General features: G+C 38.6%; 1 protein-coding gene across 5 annotated transcripts in view; it reads left to right on the top strand.

The window, feature by feature from the left end:
• Window positions 1–18,973, top strand: part of septin9a (septin 9a) — an 80,390-nt gene that overhangs the window by 38,998 nt on the left and 22,419 nt on the right. Inside the window, exon 1 of one of the 5 annotated variants that reach the window (XM_039686767.2) lies at window positions 13,467–13,583. The exons of the other annotated variants lie outside the window; for them this stretch is intronic. Within the exon in view, the coding sequence (XP_039542701.2) occupies window positions 13,499–13,583 (85 nt within the window). The 5' untranslated portion in view covers window positions 13,467–13,498. Of the gene's footprint in view, window positions 1–13,466; window positions 13,584–18,973 lie in introns of those variants that run through there. 5 annotated transcript variants of the gene reach the window in all.

The raw sequence follows: 18,973 nt of genomic DNA, 5'->3' as shown, positions 1-18,973 counted from the left end.
TTTGACTAGTCACAGAAATAGTTTGGAAGACCTCTAGTGACCTGCAGTCCATTGTGTGTGTATTCCCTTCTCCCTCAACCCTGAGGCTAATGGAAAGTTATATCCCTGCAGGGACTGACTCTTGTCATGCCAATTTTCTCTTAAATGAGGTGTGACCTTTGATTAGACCCCAGCCAGCCTAACAGATCTCTTGAATTTGTTCTGCTGATACACAGAGCCATCAGCAAGCTTTTAGAAATTGGATTTGCATATTGCAAGGAATGTTGTGGCATTAAGAATATTGTTATGGTGTAGATTTAGGCCGTCTGCAACCTGCACATTTTTTACTGGGGATAATCGACATTTTTATGTCATTCATTTCCTATGAGGGTGTTTCTTCAAAATTCCACTTCTTTGGCCCTGTCAAGTCCCCTTTATTTATATAATATATGTGAACCCTGTGAACTTAGACTGTGTATTTAAAGAGAGTTTTTGAGTAGTTTATAATTTACTTGCCCCCTAAAAAGGCTGTAATTTTCCTGAAACTTGCATATTGTGCATGTGGTGTAAATTACATTTAAACATATTTAACTTTGCAGGACTATGCATAACTTGACGGTTACACCTGGACCAGACATTTTAAAAATGTTAAAGGTGCCATATACAATAATTGAGGTAACAATATACGAAAAATGAGCTACACGCATCAAAAGAATGAGAAGAAATAAGTGCAAAGATGTCATTAAAAAACTGACAAGTTATAGTGCTGCCGAGATATTAACCTGAATTAGCATGCTAAATTACTAGCCCCGGCCCGGCAGGTATCGTAATACCACTTCCGGCCATGGGAGGCGTTATGCGGACGGGCAACGTTAGCACCAGCCAAACTGCAATACGCGAGTGAGTCGCGCTCGCGCCGGCTTGTGTGTGTGTGTGTGTGTGTATGTGTACTTGAACCTGATGTCAGTCGTGTGGAAATACAGCCCACTACTACATTTCAGTTCAGGGAAGAGTTCAAAAAATGATTGGTCGGCATTATGCATGAGGAATACATTTTGGTAAGTTGTAGCATACTGTATCTTTCAACAGTGTTCGTGTTCTTTTTCCAGCTAGTAGAAACGATCGGTTCACGTGCGCTAGGGATCTGTAGTGTAACATGTACAAGCGCCAAAACGGTATTTATTCTTTGAATTGCGTAATATAATTGACAGAATCTGAGAGCTTAACTAACCTGCTTGCTAAGTGTCAATTGCGTGTGTCTCGCGGTGAATTCACGGCGCTAGCTTGATCAACATCAGCGAATGCTGTCTGTCAAATTAATTCACTAACAATAAAAGTGTAATATGAACAAAACGAATACCATAAACTTCAAATAATTGCCCAAGCTTTTATTTTCCCATACCGTCGAAATGCACCAGCTTGTTTTTGAGATCTATGAGGCGGTCTTCATCATTTAGTGTTGAGATTCATAGTGTTTAGTTTAGTTCACTCTTGTGTTTAGTTCATTGAGTCTCTGATCTCTAAAAATCTCCAAATGTTCCACGTGAAACTGCGGTCTTCCAACCTTTTACTATCATGTCAAATGATTTGAATAACATGCGCGATGGTAGGAGCACAAGTCATTTTTTGGAGGTATACTGCCCCCATCTGTTATGGAATATGGAGTAGGATTTGATTTATTATGGTAGATGGCACCTTTAAAATATTGTTTGTAATATTTAAAGGAACGTCCTGCACCCTATCTGGCTACCTCGAGTCAGGGGGGAGGGAATACATCGCTCTACAATAATTTGAATTTATCTGTTCCTATTATTACTATTCTTCCGACTGGGAGTCTATGGCAGCCCATTGAACCGCTTGCTGGAGAGCTATGAAATTTGGTACACTGATAGAGGACAGTCTGAAAAGTCGTTTTAGCAAATTTGGAGTCTCCAACTTAATCCCTCTAGCGCCACCAACTGTCCAAAATTTCACTAATGTTTATGCTAATAACTTTTGAACCATAATGGCTAGAATCACAATTCCTTTGTCGTCTTATTCCTTGGCTCAAGTCGATTCGATTGGACCCCATGACGTAATTTTCGGCATGATAATTTGTCAGCCATTTTCAATTGCCAATATCTTCAAGCCCATGCCCAAATGCCAAAATATTGATGCAAACAAATGATATATATACAAACATGCATACATATATAAAATTAAAAATTAATATACCTGCTTTATAAATTCATGTACTTCTCAGCACAATCGTCCAAAATTATTGTAAGTGGTTCAAATTAGAAATTCCCATGCTGATTTCATGACAGCGCCACCTTTTGGTCAAAGTTATAACAACATTTCTAATAATGCTTATAACCTTTGAATGAATCTGTGTACTTTAATGCCAGTGGTCTAAAGCTTTTTTTTTCATCGTCATCGCCAAACTCTGACCACATCACAACGATTTTGTGACTACGCCACCTATTGGTCGAAACTGATAATCAATTTAATCACATTTTTAGTTAATGTATGTGATTTTTTTTTTCAGCCATTTTGCCTTAGTTCATCTTTAAATGTCTTCAAATGCTCCTTGCTTCGGTTGGTTTGACACGTTGTCATGTCTTGTCGTCTTTTTTTTTTTTTTGTCGCTTCGCCCATTATTGCTGCTTGCAATTATATTTTAGATTTGGTTTTCTCCAAATTTGTCATATGTATGTTTTAGATTTAATATGCATTTTCCTCTCAAAAATTGTGTGTAGTTGAAAACGCACACATATTTGGTGGATATATTAAAGAAAAGCTCTTGCTTTGTTGGCTTCATCAGGAAGTGATCTAAAGTGGAGTTCATATTCTTACACAAACACACATTCATGCGCACATTCACACAAGCTTCCTTCCTTGAGCCATCAGCTGTGACTTGCTGACCTTGCTCTATTTCCTTTGGACTCAGCATGGTAAACGGCACAGAACTGCTCCCAGCATTTGCAGGAACCTTTTAAAGGGTTAGTTCACCCAAAAAAATGAAAATTACATCATTAACGACTCACCCTCATGTCGTTCCAAGCCCGCACGACCTCCGTTCATCTTTGGAACACAGTTTAAGATATTTTAAATTTAGTCCAAGAGTTTTCTCTCCCTCCATTGAAAACATAGTGACATCATCAAAGTAGTCCATGTGACATCAATGGGTTAGTTAGAATTTTTGAAGCATCGAAAATACATTTTGGTCCAAAAATAACAAAAACTACGACTTTATTCAGCATTGCATCCTCTTCCGGTTCTGTTTTCTATCCGCGCTCACGAGTCCGCAGTGACGGTGATGGCGTAAGACGCTGCTGCCGTGTAATCTGGTGCGTCTGTGTATTGGGGTTCAGCGAGTCATTAATGACATCATTTTTGGGTGAAGTAACCTTTCAAGTTTGCTCATGGGCCTGTTGAAACTATGACTATCATTTCTAAGGAGCTGGGGACAGAAATGTAGAAGGTGTCTCATTTAGGTCATCACTATTATTCTGCTCTTTTCCCAAGGCTGAGATGAATGGGGAAAGAATTAATTTAGTGATTCAGACATTGTTCAAACATGTATACCTCCTGTTTTACTTAAAAGTGACCTACACCCTGACTTCAGGAAGTAGTCTGCACTTGTGTTTTATAAGGCCAAAGCCCTTGATAATAGTCTGAAATGTTTTAGAGATGTGCACCTAAAGGCATAGTTCACTCTCATGTTGTTCCAAACCTGCATGACTTTCCTCTGTGGAACTGATCTGTATCTATAAATCTGCTGACCCATCCAAGTAGACCTGCTTGCTTTGTCTAAAACCATTTACTCTGAACCACCTTTTAAGGTCATTTAATTAGATTAACCTACTTATTGGACATTTAATATTCAACAATATAATTATATTATTTTCATGTTATCACTGTGAAGCTGCTTTGATACAATCTGTATTGAAAAAAACGCTGTATAAATAAAGGTGACTTGACTTGACTAGACTAGGTTACTAAGATCCTAATTGTGGTAATTGTCCTTGGCACTTGATTGAAAATGTCAGTTAAATTACTTATTTTTTTTGTGTGTGTTGGTCAGAAAATTGTTTACTTCTAAATATGGGAAATGCATATTTCACAAAGGAAAATGAAGTACTTCTAAGCCAGTGCACGACTGTTGGAAAATACAGCACCATAAAATTGTGTCTTCATGACGCATCAAAGAACCATTAAAAGCCAAAAATAGGGTTGTGGGTGGTATTAACTCAGAAGACTTTGACATTCTGTTTTCAATGTGCTATTATTTAAGAGCCTATACAGATACAAAATGGAGCCTGTTTTTTTCTATACTGACAGAATAGAAAAATATCAGCCTTGGCTCACTGGAGAATATGTGCCTCTGCCTACTTTTTTTTCCAGTACCCCAAAAACATGCCTATAAATACAATCCATTGCAGATTCCAGCTGAAATTAACATTTTGAGGCAATAAAACGCCAATAACTTTTATTCCTTTTCACACAAATTATGATTACTGGGGCATATGGTTAATTAATAAAGACTTATCTTTGTGCAGTTCCTTGCACAGTACTATGTTGTACACCTAATACAAAAATAAATAAAACATCTCCATTGACTAGCAGAGCATTCATTTAGTTGGCTATTAAATAAGAGATCTAGCGCTAAAATCAAGCGGAGTGCTCCTTTTCACTACTATCATTTGCCTCGATACAGACTTTTGCGGCTTGCGCACCATCTTCACTCGGACACGTGCTTCAATCAATCTTCACTCCGCTACTGACCAGCGGCCACAATATCACTTGTGCTCGTACATGCAGCCATCTCGCTGTAGTGTTTGTCTCATGACAGCTGCAGCTTCTTTGCTGCATGCGTGGGGAGAAAAAAACACAGACGTCCATATAAGGAGGCACTGGAAGCGTGTGTTGCACACACCAACATGAAATACGTCTCTTACAAATCTGGAACGCGGTCATTCATAAAAGTATCGATACTAATAAATTTAGGAATCGTGACGTTTTTAATTTCGTGTGATAGAGCAATAATCTTTTAGCGGCATTCGCCGAATATTTCATTTCCAAGCTGAACAGGCTATTAGCACTCACTCACTCACTGGACATTTCCCTTTGAAAGTGTTGCAAAATATGTAAAAAGCAATGCGATATCATTTTGCAGAAATGTCGCCACCACAGGCATGTTTTTCCAATGACAATTACGGTTTACAGTTACAAACAGATTTCCTGAACTTCCTTGCTTCTGTCATTGGTCGCAAAAACCGATTGTCCCTTGCCAAACTCATACCACGAAGGTCTGGATTCTCAGAGCAATGTTTTGATAGCATCACAGCATATGTGTTTTGGGAGAATCAACCTTCCAATGTTTTACTTTAATTGTTTGCAAATTAAACGTGGACACATACATCACCTTAATTGTCTGAAAAAATAGTTTATTGCAGACCATCGTCCACTTCTTCACCTTTATGTGCGCTAGATGACCATGCATCTTTTCTAGAGGGCTTAAAGGAATGAGTTCCTGAGAGGGGAGGAATGCAAGGAGCGCTCTTAATTTCACTGTGTTTGGCACACACTTTCTCCTCAGAGAGCCCTGTGAATGTCAGCGATGGGATGATCTAGAAGTTTCCAGCTTTTTTGTTTTCTTTTTTTTCTTGTGTGAGAAGTTACCGTGGAGACAGAGAAACAAAAGGGAGCATGAGAGGGTGATCTGGAGGTTAGCGCTACTCGTTGACACAGCAGTTAATGTCACAGTTTGCCAAGCTTTAACAGTACCTGACCAAATCTGTGCCTTCAGGCTGTTCTGTCTGGTCAGAGACAAGAAAGTCTTACAATGTTTGTATTGATCTCATTTGAGGCTTTACCACATCAGCAAACTTTTCCTTTAGTGATACACACACACTCACACAATTTTGGATGGCTGAGTTGGCTTTGGTTAGTAGTTATTACTCAGTCCACAACTATTTTGTTTGTCTCTGAAAAGGTTCTGGCAATATTTTCCAGCTACATTAATATCAATTTCATTTAGACCAGCTTTAGGCTCAGACTGTATTCTGAAGGAATATAAAGAATAAACGAAATAAAAAGTGGATATCAAGAACTACAGCCTGTGAGAGTAAGAGAAATACAGGATGTGGGTTTGATGGCTATTGTGCTTGGTTACATTTACATTAGTTTCAGGTTGAATTCCTATTCCTAGTTGCGAGCTACACTATCAAAGGAGTCAAGGACCTCTCACTTGCACTCTCTTCTTGTCTTTCTCTGCAGCTGCTTTAAGTGCCAGTGGGAGTCACTGTTCTACACAAGTCTTCCATTTTTCCATCAGGTGAAGATATTAGGCCACATTTCCGTCATGGTAGTTCAACAAACCTGTTTTTGAGATCAGATCTCTGTAATATGATTCACCATGGTATATATCCACTCTGAACTACTTAAATGCAGCTTTTTCACTTGTAGACTTCCATGACAATACTGTGTGATGCTGTGCCATCATGTGACCTAATTTTTGTTGTGGAGTTGGATATTGATTTGATTGACACTGCCTAGAACCTTACTGCCAACTCAGCCAATAAAGCCACATTTGGCCAAATGTGGTTTCATAGCTCTTTTGTTGAGCGAGTGAGCAAGCAGATGTCATGTTCAATGTGATTCCTTCACTCTGTACTCACAAATAGGTTCAGCTCTGGTATCTCTAGCAGTGGTTGTGCCCCTCTCAACTAAAGACGAGGATAAAAAACTGATTTTCACAGTTTTTACTCACAATTTCTATTTCACATATTGTTTTAGAGCTTGGCAAGTTGGCATAATATGAAAAAAAAAACATTCATTATAAAAATGCTATCCCATTTTAATAATTAACATGATTTTTTTTTAGATCTAGAAATCACACTTTTAAAAATGAGGCCACCTCATATATTAAGATTTTACAGTTGAGGGGATGAATTCATATACGACATATCCTTTAATGCTTGTTTTGTCTCATTTTAGGTCATCTTGATGGCAAATTTTCTGAGGCCCCTAGTGGGCCTTGGTCCCCCTGGTTGAGAACCACATGATATAGAGATACATATTATGCATTTAAAGGGTAGATGAGCAAGTTGGATAGTTCTTGTTGACGGTCAAGATGAAAACATGCAGTTTTCTCATGTTTAATTAAATCCCCTGCACATTTAGTGTTAATTTCTGTAATATTCAGCTGAACTGGTTATTGATACTGATATACTGTTACTTACAGGAGACTGAAAATGTTTGCAGTACTTTGTTTCAGGTTGGTTTAAGGACAATAATATGTGCATTGCAGAGGGAGTAGCCTGTGATCTGTGAGGTCTGTGGCTTTTTAAATCACAAAAATCATAGAGAAACCTCTGTGGTAGTCTTATTGTGGCAGAAATTGAAATTTTGAAAAAACCTTGAACTCCCCCAACATGTGCTTCCCTCAGGACCACGTCACACACACACCGCCCCGTGAGACGCCTGCATGCTTCGTTTGAAATGGACTTTACTGTGGCGTCTTTGAAATGCTAATAGCAAGAGTTTATTTCTCTTTGGTCGCCTCCCCCTCGATTCACACAAACAGTAGGAGTTTACATAGTTTTGATGGATGCTGAATCTGTGTATGTGTGTGGTGATGTTTTTTCTTCAGTCAGCAGTTCTATATTAACTCTTTGATTTGAAGCTTCACTTTATTCACTCTTTTCCCACAGAAAGAGTTGATCCTGTGGTTAGTTTGTCAGTAGTTTTTGGCTTGGCTGATCAGTGGTTTTAAACAGGTTTTTTTTTCAGAACTTAGATTTTACATTAGCAATTAAGAAATAACCCAACCAGCTTACTAATCAAAGTTAGTGAATGTAATGTAAATATTTGTGGGTTTTTTTCATAAAGCTAACAGAACCTAAGTGGCTTAGAATAGATCTCTGATCCGAGGGAGACGTTTAGATTGAATAATGTCTAGATGTCAGTTTTCCTAACAAGTCATCTTCCAACAAGGGTTCACATGTCTCCTCCTCAGGCTCTCTGTGAGAACAAAAGAGGTGCTGTGTGGTGCGGAAGTGAGTGGTGGTTCCTCGTCTGCATGAAGCATGCAGCAATTCTGGACGCATGGTGACAAACGGGCCTTTGACTGCATCTAACTCTGTTTTCTCTAACAGCCTCCTCGCCATGACTCTACATTCCCAACAGCTCTGGAAAACAGGGTGGCAGCTGCCTACCCACTGAGGTTTACTGCTCTATCAGCTGTTTCCCATGTAAAAGGTTAACAAAATATATGTTATGAAATCGGTTTGGAGGTTGTTTTTTGCTCTGATATTGTAGTTTAGCATGTTGGTATGCAACTCTTAAGATTATATGTCAGACCCATGTTGGAAGATGACTTTGTAGTAAAACTGCTGCATCTAGACCGCTTTCCGTTTTTTTAATCATCTCCCTTGGATCAGAGATCTATAGGCCACTGGTAGGTTCTGTTAGTTTTATGGAAAAAATACAATCATATTTCAATAAACATTCATAAAGCTTATCACAATGATTCCGACTGAGTGAGTTATTCTCTTTAAGAACTTTTTTCAGCTTTGTTTTGGACATTTTATCTTGTGTTGTTAGGGATATAAAATCTGAAGTATTTTTTCTTTTATTGTTTTTGACAAATGTAAACCATGACTGTTGTCTGGGCAGTTTCTTTCCTCTGTTTACATATTTGATAGAGGAAAAAATATATTAATATTTTTCACTACACAATTTCTTTGAAGTCCTATTATGCACGCTTTTTTTTTCAACTTTAGTTGGTCTATAATGTTGCTGTTTGTTTGAGCATTAAAAAGATCTGCAAGGGTACAAAGCTCAAGTCCAAAGGGAGATATTTTATTTAACAGAATCCACTTTTTTTAAGAACTACAACGAACAGCTTGTTTGAACTACAACGCACTTTTTCCAAATCTTATGAAGTCATAATATTCCTCATTTAAATAATACCCACCCACTGAATACGCAAAACAGTTGGAGAGGCCTGTCTGAAATGCGCTAGAGAAGATGAAGAGTGTTGTTTCTGATTTTTTTTTTTCATCCTGGAAAAAGTTTGTCCCATACGGCTGACAAACTTAGAGAGGTTGACATTTATTTTTAACACTCTTCCTGAAGATCATAATCTCAATGTTTGTCTGTGTGTCTCATTTGTGATCGATTACTGTTTGTATTACCATAGTTTTCTGCCAAATGATTAAATGGTGAATAACATCGTATCTCCAGTAAACGAAAATTACAACAACAACAAAAAACTTACCACTCTGAAACAAACATTTTATAACAAATAATTTTAATATTTATGCAATTATAAATTGTAACTGTGACCACTTTAACTATAATCAAAATTAGGCAGTCAGTTATAATAATTTAACTAGTTTTGACAAACCATCAATTACATATGACATGACCAGTGGCAGAATGGGAGTGTGTGAAGAAAAACTTTTATCAAATGCATCAAACAAACTCATAAGCTCAGTATGAGGTCTACAGAGTCTCTGTCGTCTCACTGTCAGTATCTCTGGCTGTTGGCCCTGCCTCTGCGGGGCCGCGGTGTGAAGGGGGCCTGCTACAACTGTGAGTGTGTGATTTGTGCCGCTCTTATTCTTTTACAAACCCCAGGCTTCCTCTTTCTCCACTTGGCCTTGTGGTTTTGACTGGGGATAAGCAAGTACAGCTGTCTCCCCTGCTCTTGTGTCAGGGTCAGAGACCCTCTGTGCCAGCTGTACCCCTCACCCCAATTATCTCCCGGGCCAGATGGACAAGCTGGCACGGCTTGTGACAACAGCTTGTGGGCATATCATGTCTCTTGGCATCCAAGAGATATCTGAATAATGATATCTGTTAATCTGCATGTTCTTCATGGGATAAACCCAATCCCAGCAGTGCGGGCCAAGCTGTTGATCAGACAAATTAGTGCTGGAACAGAGGATGGGGTCATTGTGCAGTCAGAGCGTTGAGGTGACAAGAGGTTGTAAAGTGATACTCTTGTTGTTTGTTGTGAACCATGTTAGTCATCTGATATAACTGTTTTTTGCATACGTCATTATATGGTGGCCTACTAATGTTCCAGACTGCCACTCTTTTTTTTCTTCTGTTAAACAAATGGAGAGTAGACAGACTTGTGATTACTGGCTAGGGAGGTAATGTAACAATTCTGGCAAATACGATGATGATTATTTTATATATTCAAATTATTTACCATTGCTGTAAAATGCTATATTAGGCATCAGAACTTATTGTTATTGTTAACTGAAACTTTAAAAAATATTTTTCATGAATTGAAATGAAGCTGAAATAAAATATAAGCTATATATTACTAAAAATTATCGATTAGGTTCAGTTTGCCTCTTATTTTGGCTAAGAACTGGCAATAGGGCTTTGTCATGCTTTTGAAATTGCGTCAAAATCCGAAGCACATGGCACTCTTTCTCTCAATATAACACGCGTTGGTTATGGGTAGGTTTAGGTCTGGGGTAGTGTTAGGGTTAGACCACTAGGAGGCGCCTTCTGGCCCATATGTATATCTGCATTTCATATTGACGCTAAAGGGTGCTATGTGCGTCGGATGTTGACGCAATTTCAAAAGCGTCACCCATATGATGCCTTGGGATGAGACCGGGCTGAGAATAGCCATCTGACTAAACCACAGTTTTTGTTTTTATGTGCCATTTAGCTGGAAAAAAAGTGTTACTTTCAAACGCTGTACAGAAAACACAGAAGAAATGGGTGTACATCTGTCAAAAAATAAAAACTAAAGTTGATTGTTTCAAAGATAAATCGTGGAATCGTTTTGTTCTTTTGAAATCTAGTTTACATGCTACTGAGTGACAAAACATTAAAAATCTTTCAACGATTTCAGTAACCTGGCAAACCTCCAAACTTTTCCTATAGTAATGCATATGAACTTCTTTCTCCGCACAGCTCCCAGCAGAGACCCAGTTATAATGCAGAGTGGTTTGTGGTTCTCTGAAACTGTTTGACTTTATACAAAGTAATAGCTCACTCTGTTTATTATTGTGGTTTAAATAGGAAGAAATCTAAATTAACCACTGGGACCCTGATGTGAGTAATTGGTGCCAAATCATGATCTAATAATGATCTGATTCCAAAATCTTGTTGGTTTCATGCAGACTTTGGTTTTAGTATCCTTCTGCAACAAAGATGCAAATGAAAAGCATTTAAGCAGATGGATGTAGGACATTAAAGCTGGCTAACAATGTTCCAATGAGGAAAACTAGCTGCTCAAGAGTAATCATGTTCACAATCACCCCAAAAGTATGGAATTACCTCTGATAGCGAGCTTGAAATGTCCTTCATTTGACATTTGTCTATGGCTGAATTCAACTTTATAACATTTTAAAAGTTTCTCCTCCATTTGCTCTATACAGTGTTTTGCTCACAACAAAACATCTGATGCTCTCTTGTATTACACACTCACAACCACGTAAGCTGGGAATTATGACCATTGTAAAAAAGTAAATCCTTGAGACAAATGGTTTGCATTAGTCTTACAGAGGAATAAATCATCCCTTTCTCAGCACTGGGGAACAAAGATGGCGCAGATCCATTGTTTATCTGCTGTAAGACCTCCTAGCAAGGGAACAAATGTCTCTTGCTCTTTCTCTCCAGCTTCTTTCTCTCCTTCTGACATCTGCATGCAGGGCTTTCCAGAAACTGAAGTCAGAGAAAGTCAGTAGATGCTGTTCATCTGACAGAAAAATTGGAGATGAGTACATGTTGAGGTTAAATAGTTATCACTGTATGGTGAGTGCATTATTTCAATTTCAGCAAGATCTCTTTCTGGGTTATGAGAGGAACAGATCTTGCAGGGTTTGTACGAAAAGCATTGTGGGAAAACTTTGGCATCTTTTAACTTGAAAATAGAGTAGGTTTCTTTATATTTTGGGGGACATGCTCAACCAATTAAGCAAATGTCTGTGCTGTTCTGACCACAGGTTTGAGTGGATTACTCTTTTGAATTTGCTCTTTTCAGCAAAAGCAGAAAGCCTGCCTGAGATACAAAGTGTGAAGGATTTGTCCTCGGAGAACTCTTAGAATTGTTGTAAACCCAGCCAAACATCGGAAGTGTTTATTTTTACTCCGTGTTAATAAAAGCTGATGTTGAAACTCAAGTCCTCCCTCTGGCATGTGAAAGAAGGGAGGTGGCTTATTGTCAAGGGCCACGTTCTGTAAACTATGACGTCCTACATCAGGAGTTGCCATGAGTTCTGCCTGTTCATGTTTGGAGCGACCGCTATTATCTGGCACGTCTAATTCAATAATGTAAACAATGTTATTAGTCTTACTCATTTCCCTTAAAAATACAACTCTTATTTGCAGCAGAGACTAGACATGAAGCACATGCACAGCGGTATTTCAGACATATGGTGAATGAAAAGCGAACGGATGGACTTATTGATTAAGGATTGTAATCTAATCCTCCCTGTATTACGTTTCAGTTTTTTTAGCTAAACTCTCCGTGGGGAAAAAAGATATTTTCGATTGAAAGCATGTTTTTTTTTTTCTCTCTCTTTTCTTTTTTGGTTTGGATTGAGTCTAAACTAGGGCTGTCAAACGATTGATCGCGATTAATCGCATCCAAAATAAAAGTTTGTGTTTACATACTATATGTGGGTGCACTGTGTATTATTATTTTATATATATAAATAGACACACATGCTTGTATATATTTAAGAAATATTTTAATGTATATACTGTATATAGATTTATATATCATTTATACGATATGATTCTTAAATATAAATGCATGTATCTATTTATTTATTTATATATATATACAAAATAATTATACACAGTGCACCCACATATATTATGTAAACACAAACTTTTATTTTGGGTGCGATTAATCACGATTAATCGTTTGACAGCCCTAGTCTAAACTGAAAAAGAAACCGTGGGGGCCAAAATTCTTCTGAGACCACTATGAACATGCTTTTATTGTGCATTTATTTTATTGTACTATTTATTTATGAAAAAAATATATTATTGGGATTTTGTGCTTAATTGGAAGACAGAAATTTGATTTGTGGTCTGAAATAGGGCAACTACTGACATACAGTTTTAGGATGTACTAATTAGTAATGGCATGTACATAAACATATACACAGATTTTTTTTTTTTTTTTTTCTTCCCCAGGATAGTTTCTTTTAAATCAGGGTCTCTCAATTCATTAATGCAACATAAATCATTCTCCCTAAATAGAGACCTCGCAAATTCCTTGAGTTGGAAGAACAAAAGCTGGCATCAGGTAATTCAGCGCTCATAAATCATTGGTGCTGGACAGTCCAGACTCTAGGCTCTGTTTTCTCTTAATTCAGGACTGAAGAGGGAGAGCCAGCCAGCCGCTAAGCTTTGTGCGTGTGCTTTGTCAGGCAGATAGACCTCCTGCTTTCTCTCTCTCTCTCTCTCTCTCTCTTTCCTCTGGCCATCTCTTTTCACTGTTTTCTCTGTAGTTGGAGAGGGGTGTGGTGAGTTAGTGTCACATGACACTATGTGGGTGGAGTCAGAGAGAAGCCCAGAGACTCCAGCTGAGGCTCACACTGGAGGTTTGAGCCTGAGCAGGGACGAGCAGGAGGGTAGGTCAACACACTTCCACTCTTTGTTCCTCTCTTTTTCCTTTTACTTCACACAATCTCTCCCATTCTGGTTGTCTATTGCTGCCTGCTGATAATTTGCTTCTTTACAAGCGTTAACAGTGTAGGAAAGTTTAGTTCAGAGCCAGTTGAACTTTAGTGTGTGCATGTAGGTGAGTCTGTAAAAACATGTCTGTCTGTAAGTAAGATTTTTCCCTGTTCACAGCTGAGACTCTGCCTGTTTTCCATGTTAGAGCTTCACGGATGTTTAAACTGGAAAGTTCTGAGCGGGGAAGATTTATTAGGTCTCTTAAAGCATCTGTAAGTTTGCATAGGGGGCGTGTTTGCCTGTTCCGCTCTCCCTTTTCATCCTTTACTCCCTGTCTTCACCTTCTCTCTTGGCCTTGTAATTAAAAGTGTGCAGGTTACAGGGTTGCATGAGACCCAGACACTCTAGTCCTGTGTAATTTCACCTCCTCGGCTCAAAGTCTCCCTTTCAAACTAGTTTTTGTGTTTAGGAATTTATTTATTTATTTTTTGCATTGTATTTATATTATTGATAAAAAGGGTATATCTTTTGTTTAATAAATACTTGTTTGAGCATTACAAAAAAAAATATCACAATGTAAAAAAAGTATGATAAAAATGTACCTAATTTCTTTGATATTTTCAATTTTGTATTTACATATTTTCTTGAGATTCACCCTTAAAGGGTTAGTTCACCCAAAAATGAAAATTAAGTCATTAATTACTCACCCCCATGCTGTACCAACCCCGTAAGACCTTCGTTCGTCTTCGGAACACAAATGAAGATATTTTTGATTAAATTTGAGATCTGTATAACTACCACATTGGCTCCTAAGGGACTGCCTCTTGACGGCCCAAAAAGTCAATGAAGAAAATGTTTAAATATCCCAAGTGACTACCGTGGCTCAACTATATGTTTATCAAGCGACGCGAATACTTTTTGTGCGAAAAAACAAACAAAAATAACGAGTTTATTCGACTATTTTTTTCTTCCTTGTAGGCCAGAACGAGACTTCCTTATAGATTTCCACGACGCATGCGCGAGATTTGCGATCTGCGTACACAGCTTACACTACTTCAGATCGCAATTCTCGCGCATGCGTCGTGGAAATCTATAAGGAAGTCTCGTTCTGGCCTACAAGGAAGAAAAAAATAGTCGAATAAACTCGTTATTTTTGTTTGTTTTTTCGCACAAAAAGTATTCGCGTCGCTAGATAAACATATAGTTGAGCCACGGTAGTCACTTGGGATATTTAAACATTTTCTTCATTGACTTTTTGGGCCGTCAAGAGGCAGTCCCTTAGGAGCCAATGTGGTAGTTATACAGATCTCAAATTTAATCAAAAATATCTTCATTTGTGTTCCGAAGACGAACGAAGGTCTTACGGGGTTGGTACAGCATGGGGGTGAGTAATTAATGACTTAATTTTCATTTTTGGGTGAACTAACCCTTTAAGTTTTGGTCTGGCCTTTGTTCAAAAGATTTATTGCTATTGAACTTACAACAGTGATTTTCTCAATGTGTCATTTATGTGTCTGCCCACATCCTGCAGGGGACCAGGAAGAAAGGCACACAACTTTCTTCCTCTCTATCCTGGTCATGTCCATGTTATTATAATCCATTTGTTCATAATATATGAGAAAAAAAAAACATGTTTTTCTCATCCGTTTCCTTTAGCCTATTTCAGTTTCCACCCACTGTCACAGACTCGTCACCGTTCTTTGAGTTGTTAAAAACATGAGAAGAGCTAGAGTAATAACTGCGAAACCAATGTTTGTTCTTGTTGTCAACAGGTTTGACATCCAGCCATCCAGCATAGAAATGAATAAAAAATAAATAAATAGTTTAGGCCAAGGCAAGTATCATTAGCACAGTCTGTATGGGGATGTTTACACTTGGCCACTTCATGTGTTTTCTGTGATTGGATAGCTATACGATTGTGAAAAGACCAGGAGTAAACGGCCTCCGCGTCGCATTCACGACGGATTTGAATCCGATCGCTCAACCATCGCTCAGGGGGTGGTCTGGGCCGCATTCCAGACAAAACTGGACGATTGTAAATGCATCTGGTTGTTGAAACCGCATCAATTTTACTCCTCCCGAAAATGCTAAAAAATAAACGTGCGAGAGCGTGTTATTGGCTATTTGTCATGTTAGTCAGATATGACGACTGTGACACGCATCACCTCAGATTAGCAGCTGAGCGTTTATTCATCAAGCCAACGAGCCGAAAATTATCGCGAACCAAAGTGAAAGTTGTGGACGCTTAACACAAAATCATTTTCATTAAAAGAAAAGAAATAAAATGATATTAGCAGTTACCATGATCTTCTTTGATTTTGAAATTAGCTGACGATCAATAAAATGTAGCAATATCTGTTGCTTTCGGTGGCGTGCACTCGATTAAATCCGCAGCGGCAATTGACCATCGGATTTATAACCGTTTCGCAGAAGTTATTTTAATTTGTCAAATTTAGCAATATTACAGTTATTTCTAAAAAAATTGAATTGTTTTGATAAATCTATCTGATCTGAGAAAATGCATGAAGTGGCCAGGCGTAAACAGCCGCTATGTCTCAGTTGGTCTTTTATAGCATGTCAAAAGGCTAATAGATCTGTTGAAAGCCAGAGATGTTCAGTACTAACAAAGTGAAACCACTTCTTCTGTCTTTGCTACACCATGTTTTGTTCCTAAGTTTTGATGAGTCATATCATATCAAACTCCTCGCTGACCTTTCTCTATTTATACAGTCAACATACTCTCTCAAACCCAGGGTAGCAGGCCTCTGAGGGTTTCAGCCCACTTCCACTGAAAACTCCACAGAGCCTTTAGAAGGATTCTTGTGGGATGATAATTTTTTCCATTATTGTTGGGAATATTCATGGTGTGAACGTTTCTACTTTCCTGTATATGTCTACTAGCACTGAACTCTTTGGTCTTTGGCAGTAATGGAGCATGGTTAGACCTAGACCTCTGATTCGTCCTTTCTGTGGTGAGGGTGAGCGGCGGCTTTATAGTGTCATAAACACCTGCCGGGCACATGAGGTTAACACTTATGCTTTCATATTTGAGGCACTGCTAGTGTCTGTCATCACACATGTATAACCGGTATTGATTTCCAAGGCAAAGTATTGCGGAGCATCTACTAGTTTTAACAGATGGTATGGAATTCATCCCTGTGAATTTCATAAACACTAATTAATTATCTTTTAAGACTCTTTGAATAATTATTCTTCTTCCTGAGATCAATTGAATCCTGTTTACCATCATTACGAGTGTGAATTATTCAAAGAGCTTTCAGGACTAACTTTAATATCACCTCAGGCTATTTATGTAAACATTCATTTTTCATAGCTTGCCTTTCCAGTCTGTTCATGTTCACGTTCGGTCTGTTTATGCTCACGACTCAAATCAAGATGATTTCTAAGCATATTTGGACAATAATGCGACTCATTTAATCGCTGAACTATTTGAGTTTTCATTTATCTCAATACAGATAGTTTACAGGAATCTCCATTGAAGCTGGTATGGCGACAAATAAACTCGCACACAACTGATGCTGGAATGCGTGGTAAATGACATTCGAGAGGATGACATTCGATGAGGACATTGGAGAGGATAATAGATCTACTGTACGTGCGAGGAAACAGGAACTCGCAAGCTCATTCAAACTGTGTGCACTCATGACATCTCCTCTGCATGGAATACAAGCCCTCACGCACACGCATGGTCATTCCCCACTCGCTCGTGCTCGATCTGCTCTTGCCTGCTGCTTTTGCTCACTCAAACAATTTTATTTTTGGCAGTAGAGGGGCGGGACTTACAGTTTTAGCAACCTCAAATGTCATTGGCTACTTCCCCTTTTCCGGAAGTCAGTTGTGATTGGACGCCTGTCCAATGACCTGTAATTTACTTTAATTCACATGACTTGAGACATGAGACGTCACTTGTTTTATTTGTTGTGGTTTATTAATGTGTAATGTGATTTAATGTATTGTTAATATAGAACATATTCTTAGCAGATACTTTATTAAATCTTACTAGTGATTGCATTGTGTTGTTAAGAGATATAATGCACGCGCGGGAGATCGTTAGTCCTCGTGTGTAGATCTGTTATCCTCTCACGAAAGTAATTTATCGCGCGTGCCAGCATCAGTTGTGCGCTTGTTTATTTTGGTTTGATTTTCCACCATAGCCTGGTTATGAAGAACTGATACTGACTGTAAAAGGCCTCTTTGATACTAGAATTTATGTTCGCCTGAGAGATGAAGCATGCTGAGGAAAAGCAGCACCCACAATCACTTGCTTTCTATCTCTCATCTGATCTCTCATGTGATTTTGGCTGATTCTACGCATTGTTGAAGTGATGTCCCTGTGCAGTATCAGCTTTGCCTTGATTCCCAGATGTTCTGGTTGTCGCTTTCACCTTGACGTCAGATCCAAGAATCTTCCAAAAGTCATTCCGGTCATTCCAAAGATACACTTTAACCTCTCTGGACTACTGTTGGATCATTTGTTAAGAATGCAAGGGCCATATTTCCAAAGGCCTTATCACTCCAGCTATGCAGTACAGGTGGCTCATATCTATTTACCCAGAAGAATGGGTTGTGAATGACTTCATTTCAGCTAAGAGCTTATTGGCAGAACATTTCCCCTTTGCGCATTTAAAGGGTTAGTTCACCCCAAAATGAAAATGAAGTCATTAATTACTCACCCCCATGCTGTTCCAGCCCCGTAAGACCTTCGTTCATCTTCGGAACACAAATAAAGATATTTTTGATTGAATCTGAGAGCTAGATCAGTCCTACATAGGATGCCTAAGGGACTGGCTCTTGACGGCCCATAAAGTCATTAAAGAAAAGGTTTAAATATTCCATGTGCCTACAGCGGCTCAATTATAAGTTTATCAAGCGACGAGACTACTTTTTGTGCGAAAAAAACATAAATAACGACTTAATTCGACTATTCTATTACTTCCTTATGGGCGCATGCGCGAGAACTGAGACGAGGACGTTCTTCTCCTTCGACTACTTTTTGTTACCGGCTGCTCCGCTTAGAGTATTACCGCCTCCTACCGTATAAGATGATGTGCTGATATAGCTGGAAGCGCAAAACTTTCTGTTTACAAGCAGAGGAAGATGCGTGCTGTACATACGCTTTTCAATTAGCGTATTTTCCGCACTACAAGGTGCACTTAAAAGCCTTTAATCTTCTAAAAAAAAACGACTGTGTTCCTTATAATCCGGAGCGCCTTATATATGGATGATCATCTTATACGGTTATTGGCGGTAAAACTCCTAAGCGGTGAGCAGCCAGTAACAAAAAGTAGTCGAAGGAGAAGAACGTCCTCGTCTCAGTTCTCGC

The sequence above is a fragment of the Pimephales promelas genome, chromosome 3, assembly GCF_988280905.1.
Source record: "Pimephales promelas chromosome 3, fPimPro1.hap1.1, whole genome shotgun sequence".
Taxonomy (NCBI): domain Eukaryota; kingdom Metazoa; phylum Chordata; class Actinopteri; order Cypriniformes; family Leuciscidae; genus Pimephales; species Pimephales promelas.
The sequence above is the reverse complement of the archived record's forward strand: the minus strand, read 5'-3'. Positions and strand labels throughout refer to the sequence as shown.